The sequence below is a fragment of the Hyaena hyaena genome, unplaced genomic scaffold (genome assembly GCF_003009895.1).
Source record: "Hyaena hyaena isolate Hyena2069 unplaced genomic scaffold, ASM300989v1 scaffold_852, whole genome shotgun sequence".
NCBI lineage: Eukaryota > Metazoa > Chordata > Mammalia > Carnivora > Hyaenidae > Hyaena > Hyaena hyaena.
In genome coordinates, this window is record NW_024081485.1 from 150,865 (window position 1) to 167,958 (window position 17,094).

A 17,094-nucleotide genomic window follows, 5' to 3' on the forward strand; every position below is an offset into this window, starting at 1 on the left:
ACCCAAGACAGGCCAAGGAGGCACAGGCCCTACCCACAGGAGAGCATGCAGGGGTGAGGTAAGACCTCTGCAGGGAGAGATCCAGGGGCCGAGGACACATGGGGGATGAGGCCAGCCCCAGGGAGGGCTTCTGGAAGGAGTGCTGGTTAGGCCCATCACCAGCTGTGGCTGACGCAGGAGGAGGAGGTCCCTGGAGCAGGGGACCAGGCTTTGAGGGGACTGTGAAGACAAGAGTCCTGTTGGCTGAATTTTGGGGTCTTGATGAGAGATGTTGGGGTGGAGAAGAGAATTAGAACTACTTCCTAAAGGAGGCAACAAGTGATGTCCCCCAGAGACTAGAAGGGTGTGTGGGAGCTGGCCAGGCAGGGAGTGAGTGGGGCATGACTAAGGTCCTACAGGGTCTAAGGAGAGGAGAGACCATAGGGTGCACAGGCACAGGCATGGTGCATGGGTGATAGGGCACAGGGGAGGCTGAGGGGCGGGTGGGAACCAGGTGTCTCAGCCATATGCAGGAGGCCATATTTAGCAAGTGGCAAGTAATTCTGAGGGCACAGTCAGATTTCCCACTGAGGAAGAGCATGATGGCAGCAGTATGGAGTGTACATAAATGAGGGCATGGGGTAGGGGGAGGCGGGGAGCTCCCTGGGAGTCTGAGTGAGCCATGGTGGTGAGTGATGAGGGCTGTGGCAGAGGCACAGAGGCATGAGCGAGATAGATTTCAGAGGTAACCAGGAAGTAGGGTGGGAAAGAGGGTGGGATCCTGGGTGATTCCTGGGGGCCCCACATTTGTACATAGTGGTGAAAGTGGCAAGGCTGAGGAAGGAGACTCGGGGAGGTCTGCTCATGCCACAGCCCAGGTCCTCTTGACCTTCAGCCCCACCCAGGGTCACAGGGGAAGGCTTGCCCACAAAGGGGGGTGGCTGCTGCTCCGTTTACCTATGGTCCCTCCTCCCTGTCCTTACCCCACTGCCCACCTTGGTCCTCAAGGTTCACTACACACCATTAGGGTTTTTTTTTTTTTTCATTTTTATTTATTTATCTTGAGAAAGAAGGACAGAACATGAGCAGGGGAGGGCAGACAGAGAGGGAGAGAGAATGTGCACTGTCAGCACAGAGCCTGGTGGGGGCCTTGAACCCATGAACCATGAGATCATGACCTGAGCAGAAACCAAGGGTCAGATGCTTAATCGGCTGAGCCACCCAGGCACCCTAAACTGTTGGTTTAAGTGCTCACATAACTCTACATCCACAGTGGGGGCCACTTGGAAATTGCAAAGTGCATGGCAAGGATTATGCAGTTGCTCAGAGGGCTTCCTCAGGAACCCAGCTGGCCTGGCTCAGCACTTGAGCAAGATGTTTGCTCCCAGATCTTTTCTGATACCACACTCTGTCAGTCTGCAGGCTTTTCTTTCTCCTATGAGAGATTCTTTTTTTTTTTTTTTTTTTCCAGTTTTTTTTTTTTTTTTTTTTTTTTTTAGGCCTTGACCACGTACTTCCGCAGCGGGTACAGCCGCTCCTTCCGCTGCTGCTTCTTGGTCTTCAGGTTTTCCTCGTGCTTGTTTAACCGGCGACNACTCTGTCAGTCTGCAGGCTTTTCTTTCTCCTATTATTTTTTTTTTTTTTTTTTTTTTTTTTCCAGTTTGTGTTTTATTGATGCCCGTGTTCAGGCCTTGACCACGTACTTCCGCAGCGGGTACAGCCGCTCCTTCCGCTGCTGCTTCTTGGTCTTCAGGTTTTCCTCGTGCTTGTTTAACCGGCGACGCATGGCACGTGGCTTCTTGGGCCGCAGATCCAGAGGCTTGTACTTTTTACCCTTGTAGAATTTCCTGAGGTTCTCTTTCTGAGTCTGGTTGATGACGGTGGGAACACGGGCGATGGATTTCCGAACAACTCGGATCTTGGAGAGCTTGGAGGCTGCCCCGCCTGTCACTTTGGCGACGCGCAGCTGGGACAGTTCCACCTTCAAGTCTTCCAGCTGTTTGAGCAGCTCCTCCTTCTTCTTGCCGCGAAGGTCTCGAGCCTTAATCTTGGCCATGTCTGCAGAAACCGCCGGCCTCCTGTGAGAGATTCTTAACCTGGCATCCACTTCCTTTCAGGATCTATGAATGGCTAGGAACACATTCATGAATGGGTTTGAAGGTCATTCTGGAGTTCTGTGTAGAACTTTATGTGCATGTGAAGTTTTTCTGGGAAGGCTGCACATAGCTTTCGGGTCCTCTGAGGGATTTATGATCCCCCCTCCGCCCCCACCAAAACTCACTGGTTTGGGCTTTGATTTCAAGGTTAAATTTTTTGCTGGCAAATTTTCTCTCTCATTATCCCCATCACCTCCCAATGTTAGTGTCCTTGGGCAGAATTTGTTTTTTCTCTTGACAGTATGGCCAGGAATTCAAAATAAGCATTTGCTTGTTAAAGTTTGTCCCCATCTTGTCCTTAAAAGCCTCCATTACCCTGCATTAAACATTTTAAAATTGTCTCCTCATGTATTTCTATTTTATGGTGGGGAAAAATTCGTATCTGAGGTCTCTCTTCCCACAGGCCCCCATCACTTTTTTTAAAGTTTTATTTATTTATTTTGAGAGAGAGAGATAGTGAGGGAGGAGCAGAGAGAGAGAGAAGAGAGAGCAAGAGTACTCTGCACTGATAGTGCAGAGCCTGATGTGGGGCTTGAACTCATGAACCTGTGAGATCATGACCTGAGCTGAAATCAAGAGTCAGAAGCTTAATCGACTGAGCCAACTGGCCCCCATCACTTTTGAAGAGGGAGCAAACTCGCCGTGGACTTGCCTGGCTGTTGGGTACTTATGTCAGGCTCTGGGCGAAGCACCTTACTGGTGTTATCTTATTTAAAGCTCTTTACTGTGCTGTGAAACAGACACTAGAATTATCTTCATTTTGAAATGAGGAAACTGAGGCATAGAGTAGTAGTGAGGTAGGAAATAGGAGACCCAGGAGTCATCCTCAGGCAGTAGAAATACACAGGCTTTGTCCTCATTTCCCATGAAGTCCCATCTTCCCTTCATCTGTTTCTGCTTCACCACTGTTCTTATTTGTTTCCTAGTTTAGACTCAGTTCCATCCAGAGTCAAATTCTAACTCTTCTTAGTGAAGTCACTTTTGGAACAGTAGACAGGAGATCCTGCACAGGGGAAGTGGTAGCTTTTTAATAGGAGTAGCCAAAATCAGCTTCTCTCACCAAGGAATGATTTGAAAGGCCAAGGAAGGTTCTGCTACCTCACAGTATTTCCCTAACTTAGAATTCCAATGTCCAAAATTCCAACATTAGAAATTGATTCCTTTGGATTGATTTTCCCCCACTCCACTTGAGCCTCTTAAAAAACCTAGGAGTCGCCCTGGGGATATGAATTAGGGAGTCACATAAGCTATGGCGATAGTCCTGAAAGCTCTGAGGGAGGAGCATGTTTCAAGAGGGAAGGGAGTACATACAAGGGTTGCAAAGGACCAGCCCTGTACATGGCTCCTACTTTGTCACTATGTTGGAAGGAGCTTTTTTGTGAACTAGACTCATAACTGGATGTCCAACACTAAACTCACTTGTGTCCTGGCTGGTGCTTCCATAGCTGGGAGAGTTTGAGTGGGGACAATTCAGGACTGTCTCAAGGTTTTCCTTGCATTTCCCCTTTGCAAGGTTAAGGAGCAATGATCGGTCTCCTCTGGGAAGTCAGCCATTGGCCTGATATTACCTAATGTCAGAGGGACCGACCTTGATTTCTGGGAAAAGTTATCATAGGGGTAACATCACCCACTAGGGACCAGAAGGCAAGTGACCAGCTAATTGCTTAAGAACAGCCTCCAAGATCCCTTTCCTTGGTCCCTATGGTGGCCACTAGATGATTATATGGGAAAGGGCTCTGCTATGGGCTTCACGGTGTCTCCTTGAAATCCATATGTGAAGCTCTAACCCTCAGTTCCTCTGAATGTGATTATATTTGGACTTTTGCAGGGGTGATTAAGTTAAAATGAGGCTGTTAGGGTAGGGCTCTAAACTGATCCGACTGGCTTCCTTATGGAAAGAGGAAATTTGGACACACAGAGGCAGCAAGGGTGTGTGTGCACAGAGGGACCACTTTGTTGAAGAGGCAGCAAGGCAGACATCTGCAAGCCGAGGAGAGGAGAATGACCTCGGGGGAAACCAGCCCTGAGGACACCTTGATCTTGGACTTCCAGCTGCCAGGACTGTGAGAAAATAAATTTCTCTTGTTTAAGTCAATTAGTGTGCGATACCTTGTTATGGCAACCCTAGCAAACTCATCCAGACACCCTGAGATTCAGAGCAGGAGTCTCCAAAATGGTAGGTACCTAGATGATCCTTTGAGATGAAAGAAGAAAATTTCTAGCATTTGTGCCTATTGATTTTCATATGATTCTATGTTAATTTCAATTTCTTATGTATGTTTTAAAATGGATGTAATAGATGAATATGGTAGTATGTGTATAAAATATATATCATAATGGGAATGTATACTTAAAACAATTTACAGATGGGATAAATAATCAAAGTTTGGAGACCACTGAGCTGAGACGGTGGCTCCTTATGTATCTCTAACTCCTAAAGCCGAATAAGAAAAATTTCTCTCCTCATAACTGCAAGTGCCCTAAAGAGTTCATCATTTGTTCCCTACTCTTCCCAGCTTCCTAAAGACATCTGGGGAGCTACTCCTTGCTTTTATTTATGTCGTCATTACTATAATTGTTATCTATGAGTGCTTGTGAGTAACGGCTCGTAGAAATGTGTTCTGTTGCATGGACTAGAGGCAACAGAAAATCAATCCGTTAAAAACCATGCTTTTCTTTTTTTTTTTTTTTAAATGTTTTATTTATTTCTAGGAGAGAGAGAGAGAGAGACAGCGTGAGCAGGGGAGGGTCAGAGAGAGAGGGAGTCACAGACTGAAACAGGCTCCAGGCTCTGAGCTGTCAGTCAGCACAGAGCCCGACGCGGGGCCCGAACCCACGAACCGCGAGATCATGACCTAAGCGAAAGTCGGACGCTTAACCGACTAAGCCACCCAGGCGCCCCAAAGCCATGCTTTTCTTAAATTTCTCAATTTGGTCCCCCATCCCCTTTTCCCTTTCTGCTCTTGAAGAAGGGGCCCAGCCTTTTAGGATCCCTAAGTTGCCAAGATTACTAAGCACTGGTAGCATGAGGGAAGGGGGCTTGGTAGATCTCTGCTGTTCTCCCTTCCAGTCCTACCGGTCACAGCCAGCCCTAATTGTGATCTCAGATGAGACTCTGAAAGCCTGGCCAGACTCAGGGAAGCGGGTCTCATCAACCTCTACTTATCTCCAATTTAGGGACTCTGCTCATGACCCCTTAAAAAACTGTCAATACAGTGGTTTAGTGTACACACCCTTAAAATGAAAAACAAGACAAAAAACAAAAACAAAAAAAACAAAAGTAATTGTGGATCTGAGATTCTGGAACTCAAAGAGAAAGCCAGCCAGCTCTTACAATACTTCCAAGGAGGGGCCAGTGATGACCCACCTCAGTCCTGATCACATCTTGACCACATTCACTCTTTGCTTTAAGGTTAGACAGGAAACATTTATCTCCATTAAAAAAATTTTTTAATGTTTATTTATTTTTGAGAGAGAGAGAGAGAAAGAGAGAGCAGGGGAGGGTCAGGGAGACAGGGAGACAAAGAATCTGAAGCAGGCTCCAGGCTCTGAGCTGTCAGCACGGAGTCTGATGCGGGGCTTGAACCCACAAACTCTGAAATCATGACCTGAGCAAAGTTGAACACTCAACTGACTGATCCACCCAAGCGTCCCCATTTATCTCCCTTTAAAGGGAGAAAGATGTCTTACCCGATTCCAAAGTGGGCCAGGTTGGCCTGGCTCTGCGAGGCTCAAGCTCACTCAATGGTCTTGCAATTAGACAGGACCTGCAATGCTCCTGGAAGTGATTTTCCCTGGCAGGCACTGCGTAAGTTCGAGAAAGAATATTTCTGGTACACACGTTGACCCTACATCGAATTATGCTAGTAGAATGTTTGAAGTGGAATAAGTCAATGCTATGGTGGTGACATTAAAAATGTCTCTTTGGCTGAGTGGTTAATCTCCTTTCATTGTTTAAATGTGCCTACAGGGCCCAGGAGAGTCACAAATCTCCATGAAAGGGAACTGGCTCTCAGAATTAGCGGGCAGATATATAGTTTTCCTGACAACTGGTGAGAAGGCCAAGCAGCCTGCGCATTACTTATGCCATCAGCACTTGGGAGTCACCATGACCCGTGTCCTAAATAAGTGCCCCTTTGACAGGAGCATAAGCAGAACTGGCCTCTGGGGCAAGGCCCTATGAGACCAATCAGGCTGTCCCTGGTTTGGCATCTCCACAGTGATATAATGAGACATAATGTCATTTGGGGGCAATGTCAGTCACACTCAGAGCCATGTAGAAGGCCTTATAGGCTCACTCAGACCGTGCATAGTGAGGTTTGGTTCTCAGCTTTCTAGAGTAAAGGAAATGTGACAGTATCATGAGAAAAGGAGGTGCTCTGCAGGCAGAGAGATCCGGTGTGAGACACCAACTCTTCTTTTACAATGGATGTGAGATTGTGGGTGAGAAATAAATTTTCTCTAGCTCTTAGTGTTCTTATCTCTAAGATGGGGAGAAGACCTATTCTCCAGGCATTACTGTGGCGAGGGCTGTACGCAGTAATGTAAGCGGTGCACACCGCGCACATGCAATTGTGTTAGCTCCCTCCCCTCTTTCCCGGCAGGCAGAGATGTGCTCAACACCACGTCATCTCTATTTGTAGCCATCAACAGCTGTGCTTCCCTGTGTGTGCAGCCCAACATCACTAAGGCTTGCTTTTGCTTTTTTCTCTCAAGTATTAATTCATTCTTGTATTCAGTCACTCAGTGCAAATGTACTTCTCTGGTGCTATGTGGGTGCTAGGGACACAATGTTGAACAAGTTAGACACCATGCCTGCCCACAGAGCTTCCGGCTCACAGCCTAAGTAGATAAAGACCCCCTGGCCTATCTTAACAGGTGGTCAGAGGAGGCCTTCCCCCAGGAAGTGATGTTTAGTGAGATCTGAAGGAAATGTGCTTATCTGGCCATGTTCCCCCTCTGTTGACTCATGCTCAATGACGGACATTTATAAATTGCTTAGAAAGGAGTATTCAGGGCTTATCAGGCAGAGAGCAGATCCACAGCCCTGTCTTTGTTATTTCTGTTCTCTAACCAGCTGAGCTGGCCAGCCACGTTCTCAGTGTTAAGTTTGAAGTGGTATTAGAAAGTGGGAATCAACAGAGCACAGAATTTGGCAATTGGTGGTACACAAATTTGGTGTTGGTATTTTGCATGCTGCTTGACTCAGAAATTCCACTTCTGGAAATTTACACTAAAGAACTAATAACTTATTTGTACAAAGATTGGACTACAAGGATGTTGTTTGCCAAATTATCTTTGCACAAAATTTGAAACAAACAATCCCAAAATAGTGGATTGGGTAAACAAATCCTGGTAAATGTATCCAGAAGAATAGTAAGCATCCATTAAAATGGTTTATAGAAAATAGGTATTCACACAGAAAGATGTTCACAATGTATGTTAAATGAAAAAAAAGGAAGTTATAAAATAGTACATATAATATTATTTTTATAATCGTTCTTAGAAAAATATGTAGAAAAGTATTATTAATAATTATTTCTAGGTTATAAAATTAAGAATGATTTTTATTGCCTTTTTTATTCATTTTTTTGGTTCTTCCCCAGTTACTATGCATTCTCTGTGTATTAAGGAAAAGTTAGCATAAAAAATATGATTCAATTTAAATAACGTGTCCAGAATAAGCAAATCCACAGAGATAGAAAGTAGATTAGAGGTTGCCAAGGGCTGGTGGCTGGGAGAATATGGAGTGACTGGTAATGGGATACAGTGTTTCCTTTTGGGGGTGATAAAAATATTCTTGAATTAGATAGTGGTGATGGTTACACAAATTGTGAACATACTAAAATCTATTCAATTGTATTCTTTTTTTTTCTTCCATGTATTTTATTTATTTCTCCTTTGATTACATGGTTGGCACATTCATTTTTTTTCTTTCATAGTTTATTATCAAGTTGGATTCCATATAGCATCCAATGCTCATCCCAACAAGTGGCCTCCTCCATGCCCATCACCCTCCTTCTCCACTCCCCCCCCAATCAGCCCTCAGTTTATTCTCAGTATTCAAGAGTCTCTCATGGTTTGCCTCCCCCCTCTCCCCAACTATTCTTCCCCTTTTCCTGGCCCATGGTCCTCCATTAAGTTTCTAAGTGGAAGCATATGGTATCTGTCTTTCTCTGCCTGACTTATTTCGCTCAATATAACATCCTCAAATTCCATCCACGTTGCTACAAATGACTAGACTTCATTCTTTCTTATTGCCATGTAGTATTCCATGGTATAGATAAACCACATCTTCTTGATCCATTCGTCAGTTGATGGACACTTTGGCTCTTTCCATGATTTGGCTATTGTTGAAAGTGCTGCTATGAACATTGGGGTACATGTGCTCCTATGCACCAGCACTTCTGTATGCCTTGGATAAATTCCTAGCAGTGCTATTACTGGGTCATAGGAGAGTTCCATTGTTAATTTTTTTAGGAACCTCCATACTGTTTTCCGGAGAGGTTGTACCAGTTTACATTCCCACCGACAGTGTAGGAGGGTGCCCGTGTGTCCACATCTTCACCAGCATCTGTAGTCTCCTGATTTGTTCATTTTTGTCACTTTGGCATGAGGTGGTATCTCAGTGTGGTTTTGATTTGTATTTCCCTGATGAGGAGGGATGCTGAGCATCATTTCATGTGTTTGTTGGCCATCTGGATGTCCTCTTTGGAGAAGTGTCTGTTCATGTCTTCTGCCCATATCTTTACTGGATTATTTGTTTTTTGGGCGTGGAGTTTGGTGAATTCCTTATAGATTTTGGATACTAGCCCTGTATCTGATATGTCATTTGCAACTATCTTTTCCCATTATGTCAGTTGCTTATTAGTTTTATTGATTGTTTCCCTTGCCATGCAGAAGCTTTTTATCTTGATGAGGTCCCAATAGTTCATTTTTGCTCTTAATTCCCTTGCCTTTGGGGACGTGTCAAGTAAGAAATTGCTGCAGTGGAGGTCAAGGAGGTTGTTTCCTGCTTTCTCCTCTAGGGTTTTGATAGTTTGCTGTCCACATTCAGGTCCTTTATCCATTTTGAGTTTATTTTTGTGTATGGTGTGAGACAGTGATCTAGTTTCATTCTTCTGCATGTTGCTGTCCAGTTCTCCCAGCACCATCCGTAAAGAGGCTGTATTTTTCCATTGGATACTCTTTCCCACTTTGTCTAAGATTAGTTGGCCATACATTTGTGGGTCCAGTTCCAAATTCTTTATTCTGTTCCATTGGTCTATGTGTCTGTTTTTGTACCAATACCATACTGTCTTGATGATTACAGCTATGTAGTAGGGGATAACGTCTGGGACTATAATGCCTTTCGTTTTGGTTTTCTTCTTCAATATTACTTTGGCTATTTGGGGTCTTTTGTGGTTCCATACAAATTGTAGGATAGTTTGTTCTAGCTTTGAGAAGAATGCTGGTGTAATTTTGATTGGGATTGCATTGAATGTGTAGATTGCTTTGGGTAGTAATGACATTTTAACAATATTTATCCTTCCGATCCATGAGCATGGAATGTTTTTCCATTTCTTTGTGTCTTCTTCAAGTTCCTTCATAAGTTTTATTGAATTGTATTCTTACCAAAAAGAAACAAAATAAGAATAGTATGTCTTTCTTTTATACAATGAAGAGTCGCTGTCAAGGTCCCCCGATCATACATGAGACCAATACTCCTCTAGTGCTTCCTCTGCCTTTCAGAATAACAGGAGATACAGCTTTGGCATGCATGTATTAACCATGTCTTCATTTATTATTAGTTTGTTTGTTTGTTTGTTTATGTTGATGCTTTGACATCTTGAAGCCTTGCTGACCCAGGAGGGATTGTCCCTCCCAGGACTAGTCAATTCCTAGAGATAATAAACAACTGCCTGTTAGTGCACCTTTCATATTCAAACCAACCAATTCAAATGGCTCCCACCTGAGTCATTATCTTTATTGGGCTCTCACACTAAGGGCCACTATTTTCCTGCCCTAATCACCCCAGGGTCAGGGACCACCTAGGGAGAGCTTCTATACTGCAGAGTTTAGCAAAATTATCCAAACTAGACAATCCTAACTCTTCTTGCTCTGCCTTGCCTGTTCTTCCCTGAGGAAACTACAATAGAGGCTCTTCCCCACATTTGCTCCTTGCTCCTGCTTCTGGACTGACCCTGCTGCTTCTCCATGTAGCACCCCCTGTTTGCCAGGCCATGCTTCTTATTCCTAGTGACGTGTGAGTTAAAAACAAACAAACAGACTTCTCCTTCCATGACAATGATTTCCACATCTGTGTTTTACCATACCTGATTAAAACAAATTTCAGGTATCCTTGAAACAATATACATCTAGAATACTGTCAAGCCATGGGCTGATATATTGACAGAAATCACAGGATGAGCAAAGAAATCAGTGCTTCTATGAGGTATTCATCAGAAGAGGCAGATATCACCAGAATATCTTGATATCACCAGAATCTTACTCCAGGACTCCTGAATCTCTCTTATGAACTGATTTTTCAAAACCACTTTTTTCCACCAACACCCATTTCTACCCTATTATGGGTTACCCATGGATACCCAGGCCTTAATGTTCCCAGTGGCTCATCTGCCATACAAACACACATGTGGTGTGTGTGTGTGTGTGTGTGTGTGTGTGTGTAATTGCATTTTTGGCTCATCAGTCATGGATATCCCAAGTAGTAGGAAGTGAGTGATTTGGGTTTGCTCTGCATTATAATACCTAACTTGACAAGCATTAAGGAAATCTATTTTTTAACCTCTTCCTTCCCAAAGTCTGACTGACCATCTCAGGCATAAATTGGGATCAACTGTTCAGGGATTAGACAACCCCATGGCATACATGTGATTTACCACACCAAAGAACTAATCCCCCCTTCCCTCAGGCAACACAAGAATTTTCAGTTTTATTGAATACTGTTATGTAAAGAAATGCCGATCAACTGAATTTGTTGAGCAGAGAAAAAGTAAAGGTGCCCTCAAGGTCTTCAATAAGTCAGTTTGGATTGTGCACCCCCAAAAGAGAGAAGGGAGGAGAAAATAGGCTCTGATGGAGATAGCAAGACCAGCTGGGATGAGAGAAAGCCATTTCAGGCTGGGTTTGTTATTTGACTTCAGCTGACCATGCTTGACTAGCTTTGCATCTTGTCCATTTTCCCATGGCCTTTGGAGACTCAACTTGGCTTGACCAGATCCACTGAATAGGAATCCAGCCCAACCAGACCATCTGCAACACCAAATTTAGACAAGGCTGTGTTATCTTTGATGGAGATCTTTCTTCTCAGACTTACCAAATGGCTTAGAGTGGATGGACCCAGGAACAATAATTACGAGTCTCAACGGACAGTTGTCTTTAGGTCAATGTCTACCTTTGCAGAACAAGATTCTTTATCTGTGAAATAGAGCAATAATAATAACTATTTCATGGCAATATTATGAATATTAACAAGATAATGCAATAAAACCTTAGCATGTGGTGAAGGAAGGAAAGATAATGTCCTAAGCTCATGAGACTTTGTTAGGAATTTGAGATTCTATTTCACTTATTTTCCTTTAAAATAAATAAAGGAAGACGAAGGTACAATCTATTTCAAAGGATTAGTCTAGTCATATCACTTTCCTTCTAAATAACATTTCTCCTTCTGGTTGTATTTTGTATTTTGGATCCACTACTAATGTGCATTAGTTTCCAATTTCCCTTCAGCCATCTCCAGAAGTGCAATATTGGTTCTTTGTCTTAGGGATATTTCATTTCCTCAATCATGTTAAATCAAACAAACCTCCCATACCAGCAAACAGAAAGGAGCAGCTCTGGGCCTCTGAACTAATTTGCACTGGCAAAACTGATCGGGCCTCCTCCAGTGTCTTAATTAGGAGCCTTAATCCCTTTGATTTAAAACCAGAAGAAATACAGGACATGGTAGGAAACTCTGAGCATATTTATTTAATACAGACAAATAGGGTTTAGAAAGTTCACTTAATATACAGTGTCAAAAGAAATGTATGTCCCTTTTTTTCTAATAATTCTTCCAGGATAAAGGATGGCTCATTCTCAGATTGGAGCAATCAGTTTTCATGGTCTCTTTCATTTAAAGAGACAGCTATTCCCAACCCACTCTAATATTCTGGAGATTTTTGACTGGTTTGCTTTAATTTCTCCTGTGACATAAGGAAAGAGTGACTCAGAGAATATAGGCAATATTGTTCACATTGAGTTTTGAAAAATGTGAAGAACGGATGGTGGTGGATGGAGGTTGAAGTGAGGAAACGAAAACAGAATATTGATGATTATGAACGATCTCTGCAGGCTTCCCACACAGATGCTAGAATGCTTTGGGGATTTGGTAGAAGGGAGGTTCTTCTCGAATGCTGTCCATGTTGGTTCCATTCTTAAGAAGACAAAAGGACGATGTCAAGGTGCACTGATGCGGCTCCTCTAAGGATGTGGTGAAGTGGACTTTCATCACTTAGGGAAGGGCCCACATCAACACCAGGAGGAATCACCCATTGGCATGATTGGTGTAGGCTTCTGGGCAGCTTGCTTTTTACAAGGCCACAATCAAGTGGGTGTTTATTTTAAAACTAGGTGAGCATGAGGTGTCTGGGTGGCTCAGTCGGTTAAGCGCCAACTTTGATTTAAGTCATGATCTTGCGGTTAGAGAGTTTGAGCTCCGCGTTGTGCTCTGTGCTGACAGCTCAGAGCCTGGAGTCTGCTTCGGATTCTGCGTCTCCCACTCTCTCTGCCCCTCCCCTGCTCATGCTCTGTCTCTCTCTCCCTGAAAAATAAATAAACATTAAAAATTTAAAAAAAAAACACACAAAAATGAAACATTAGGTGAGCGTGTTGATGACTGAAGTAAACCCCAGATACCTTCCAAAGGATTAGAAAGAAATCCTGTGACTGAGTGGGCCCAGTGCCCTGTGGAGTCTTCAGGCTATTTTCCCCTACAGAACAATGACCAGATCCTCAGAAACCTCAGCCTCAAAAACGGAGCACTCATGGCCCATGATTTTGGATGCTTCTCAGCACTGATCCCAGGGGGCAGTGTTTCATGATGTCATGCACAGGATGCTCTAGAGGGGTCTTGATGCCTGTGATCCAATGCAGTCTCTTAGAATACATAATGATCAGTATAATCCTGTGAGTTACCTGGGTTTGGGCTCACACAGTAAACAGTGAGTTTATATTTCCTCTCATGTAAGAAGACAATCTTTTTACATGTGATTGTTCATGGGTTGGAATAGAATTAAATTTAGTCTGTGTTGAGTCTGAAAAAATTAGCTGGATCACTTTCAAAGATGCAGAATAAGCCTAAGTAGGCAAACCATTAAAAAAAAAAAAAAAAAGTAACCACAGGTGTTTAAAAGACTTCCTTTAATGTGTGAAACAATTAATTGATATAGTGGTTTTTATACCTAAAAGTCACTGTCATATCTTTTATTTCATTTATTTTGACAGTGCCCCTGTAAAGTTACAAGCCATATTCCTATTTTGCAGAAAAATGAAACAGACCAAAGCCAGGTGAGAAAGAAAGCTAAGTAACCTGTCTACAGAAATACAGAGGCAGAGCTGGAGTTTGGTCTCTTGACTCTTAGACCTAAAAGAATCTGCAACAAATAAATTGGCTGTTTGTGTGTGACCGGGCACTGCTGAACAGTGACAGGTGATGTTGAAAACAGTTAGTCCTCTGAATTACTGTAAATGTCCCTTTGCAGTTTTGTTCACAAGAGCAAGTTGCACTATGCTCAAGGAAGAGAAGTGCTTGAGCAATAATCCACATCCCATCCAAATGATCAATAATCCTGGAATTATTGAAATCTAAACTAATGAGATTTGATTATTTACTTCTTCTCAGCACATCCCCACTATCCACAATCTAAAGGCTGAATACTCCATGATCATCCTATAAAGTGGGCGTTTATTTTGGTGTCCCCAAAGTGCCGCTCAACTGCCTCAGGTGGGTATAAAGAAGAAAATAAAGAGCCCCATCTAAGTGTGGTTAACATCTCCCCTGGAGAAATGGGGAGATCTGACAGGGTTTAGATGCAGGCAAGTCCGTTCCCCAGTCTCCCCGAAGATGCTATCGATCACTTTGCTGCGGCCCCCAATCATGGGAAGGTCTAAGCCGCATAAGCATATGAGACAATCCCACATCAGCACACCCCTCCGGCTGTCAGCAGAAACAAACGCAAGCCCCGCTGAATAATTATGGCTTGAGCTATTGATTGGGACCATGGAAGAGTTTCTAAATGCTTTTAATTTGCCAAACAGAGGGAAGTGTGCTACAGAGAGGTTTGGTTCCAATAACGGCATTTCTCCCTCTGCTAATTAAGGGGAAAGCTTAACAAGGTGGAGGGGATTGTTTTAAAATCCTGCCAAGTAAAATCTATGGCCATTTGAAAGGTGGCAAATGGGGGATGAAAGGCTTGTCGTAAGAAATGGCTTAAAACAATTGGCCTGGGATGAACTTGGGTCCTGTAGGACACCCTGGTCTGGTCAGGGACTCACAGCATCCACTGGCCAGAGGGTTTTACCCCATGCTTCTCTGAGAGATGATGGTCTAAGGCTGAAGCAGCAGCTAGAGGCCAAGTGGGGCTGCGGTCTCTTCTTTGGGTTCCTGCACACTTGCACCCCTCCTGTGGCCTCGGTGCGTCTCTTTATTGCAACCCTTGGGTCTGCATTCTTGATGAGGAAAGACAATATTATCTAATTGGAACTGAGGAGTGATTTTAACTGTGCTGTGGCAGTTTTTTTATTTTTTTATTTTTATTTTTTTCTGAGAGAGAGTGAGGAGAGAGAGGGAGAGAGAGAGCGTGAGCAGGGGAGGGTCAGAGAGAGAGGGAGACACAGAATCTGAAACAGGCTCCAGGCTCTGAGCTAGCTGTCAGCACAGAGCCCAACGTGGGGCTCGAACCCACAAACCGTGAGATCATGACCTGAGCTGAAGTTGGACACTCAACCGACTGAGCCACCCATGCGCCCCAACCATGTTACCTTTAGTTGTCACATCTCCTAGGCTCCTCTTGGCTGTCAGAGTTTCTCAGACTTTCTTTGTTTTTGATGACTTTGATATTTTTGAGAAAAATTCCTCCTTTGTTGGACTTTTTCTGACATTTTTCTCATGATTAGACCAAAAGCAGAGGATAAAGTTGGCCTAATCAAGGTGAGGAGGCAAAATCAACTATGTATAACAAAGGTATGCAAAATCCCCCCTTCCCAACCATCATGTAGACACACACACTTTGTGTTTTCCAAAGTGTCTACAGCATGGGTCCCCAGTAGTGATAATGTAATTATTTGGATGGATGAACAGAGTGATGGCTGGAAAAACATTTTCTCAGCTGACACATTCTTACTATTCTCATGTAACTTTACGTTAGTATCATGATAAGTCTTTCAAAGGACATTCAGCCACTTTTTAATCACAACACATAAAATTCAGACTGACAGTATGTGTCTCCACTCTTGTTTTAAGTGCCTCTCCTGTGACCCTACAGGCTTACATTGGTCACAATTATTTTAAGACCCCAGTATAAGTGAGATCTTAAGATCTGCACAAACAACTCTCTGAGGTTACTACACACTAAGCCTCTAAGACAATCCCACCTCTTTATACCCACCAAGCATAGTTCTTGATCTTTACCAAGAATACTTCTTCATCTTCAAAACTGTCAAATGTTTTGCAAGATGAAGTGCTGATCACAAAAAGAATAAAAAATTATATGAGTTGGAGTTGTTTAGCCTAGAGGAAAAAGGGCTATAGATGACTTAATTACAATCTTCTAGGATTGCAGAAGAGTGAAAAGAGTCACACAGATTTGAGTTCTAGTCCTGGCCCTGCCACAACAAAGCTGTGTGACCATGGGCAAGTTACTTGACCTTTCTGTATTTTGGTTTCCTATCTGTAAAATGAATAAAACAATGCTTACCTGGTAAAGTCTTGGTAGGTTTTCAGGGAGGTAATTATGAAATGAGCTTAGCACAGTTCTTGGCAAAGACTGGTTATTCAATAAAATTTAGTTTCTACTTCACCTACTATATGATTTTACATATAAAAATAAAACCACCTACTTCATATTTTTATGAGTCTTTGCAGCTTAGAAAGCATTTTCTCACACTTTAAGATGATAAAACCATTGCTGTCCTAGCCCTTCAAATGCCAAATAGAAGAAAATGAGTTTTAATTCAAATAATAGTGACTGGTTAAAGAAAGTACATTTTTGTCCTTTGAGATGATAAAACTCAGAACAAGTTGTCTGGGGGCCCTGTGAACTTTTCGGGAGCTCTAAAGCAGAGTGGGCAGCGTAAGGCAGACAGCCTTGACCTCCCCACCACCCTGTAGCCGTCAAAGCCGTGGCCAACAGGAATAACATGGTGCAGTTCTGGGAGGCGTGGGAGACATAGACATCACTGTTTATCCTCAGAACACTCTCAACCCACCTCCTGACTTGGGAATGTTTCCAAGTTCTGCCTCCAGAACTCAGTTTCCTGAAGCTAAACTTCGTGGGTGGAAGTAAATCTTAGGGTATGACCCAATGTGCAAGAAATACCATGTTTCTGTATTTTTTTAAAAATCAATTCAAACCCACTTCTGATCTTCTCAGATGGGCTTGTGAGAAACTCAGTTTCAGTCATTTAGGGGTTGCTCTCCAGGGCCGTGCCGAGGTTCTGGGGTCTCAACTTGATGCAAAAGCCTGGGAAGACTCTCTGGTCCTGGGGACCTCCGGGCTGGATTAGGGACCCCTATGCTTATCACGGTCACAGTACTGACCATGTACATTGCTGTTGTCCCACAGGTGTCTGTCACCCCTTCTAAAGACTCAGCAGCTTGAGGGCAGGACCTGTGTCTTTTATCACAGTATCCCCAGAACTGATGCCGTTTCCAGTATGTAGCAGGGGCATGCTGAATGTGTTAATGAAAACAAATGTT

General features: G+C 43.4%; 1 protein-coding gene across 1 annotated transcript; it reads right to left on the reverse strand.

The window, feature by feature from the left end:
* Window positions 1–1,638: 1,638 nt before the first annotated feature.
* LOC120222237 (60S ribosomal protein L35-like) lies at window positions 1,639–2,049 on the reverse strand. The gene has a single exon (XM_039219987.1). The coding sequence runs from the start codon at window positions 2,033–2,035 to the stop codon at window positions 1,664–1,666; it is 372 nt and encodes a 123-aa protein (XP_039075918.1). The 5' UTR covers window positions 2,036–2,049; the 3' UTR covers window positions 1,639–1,663.
* Window positions 2,050–17,094: the final 15,045 nt, after the last annotated feature.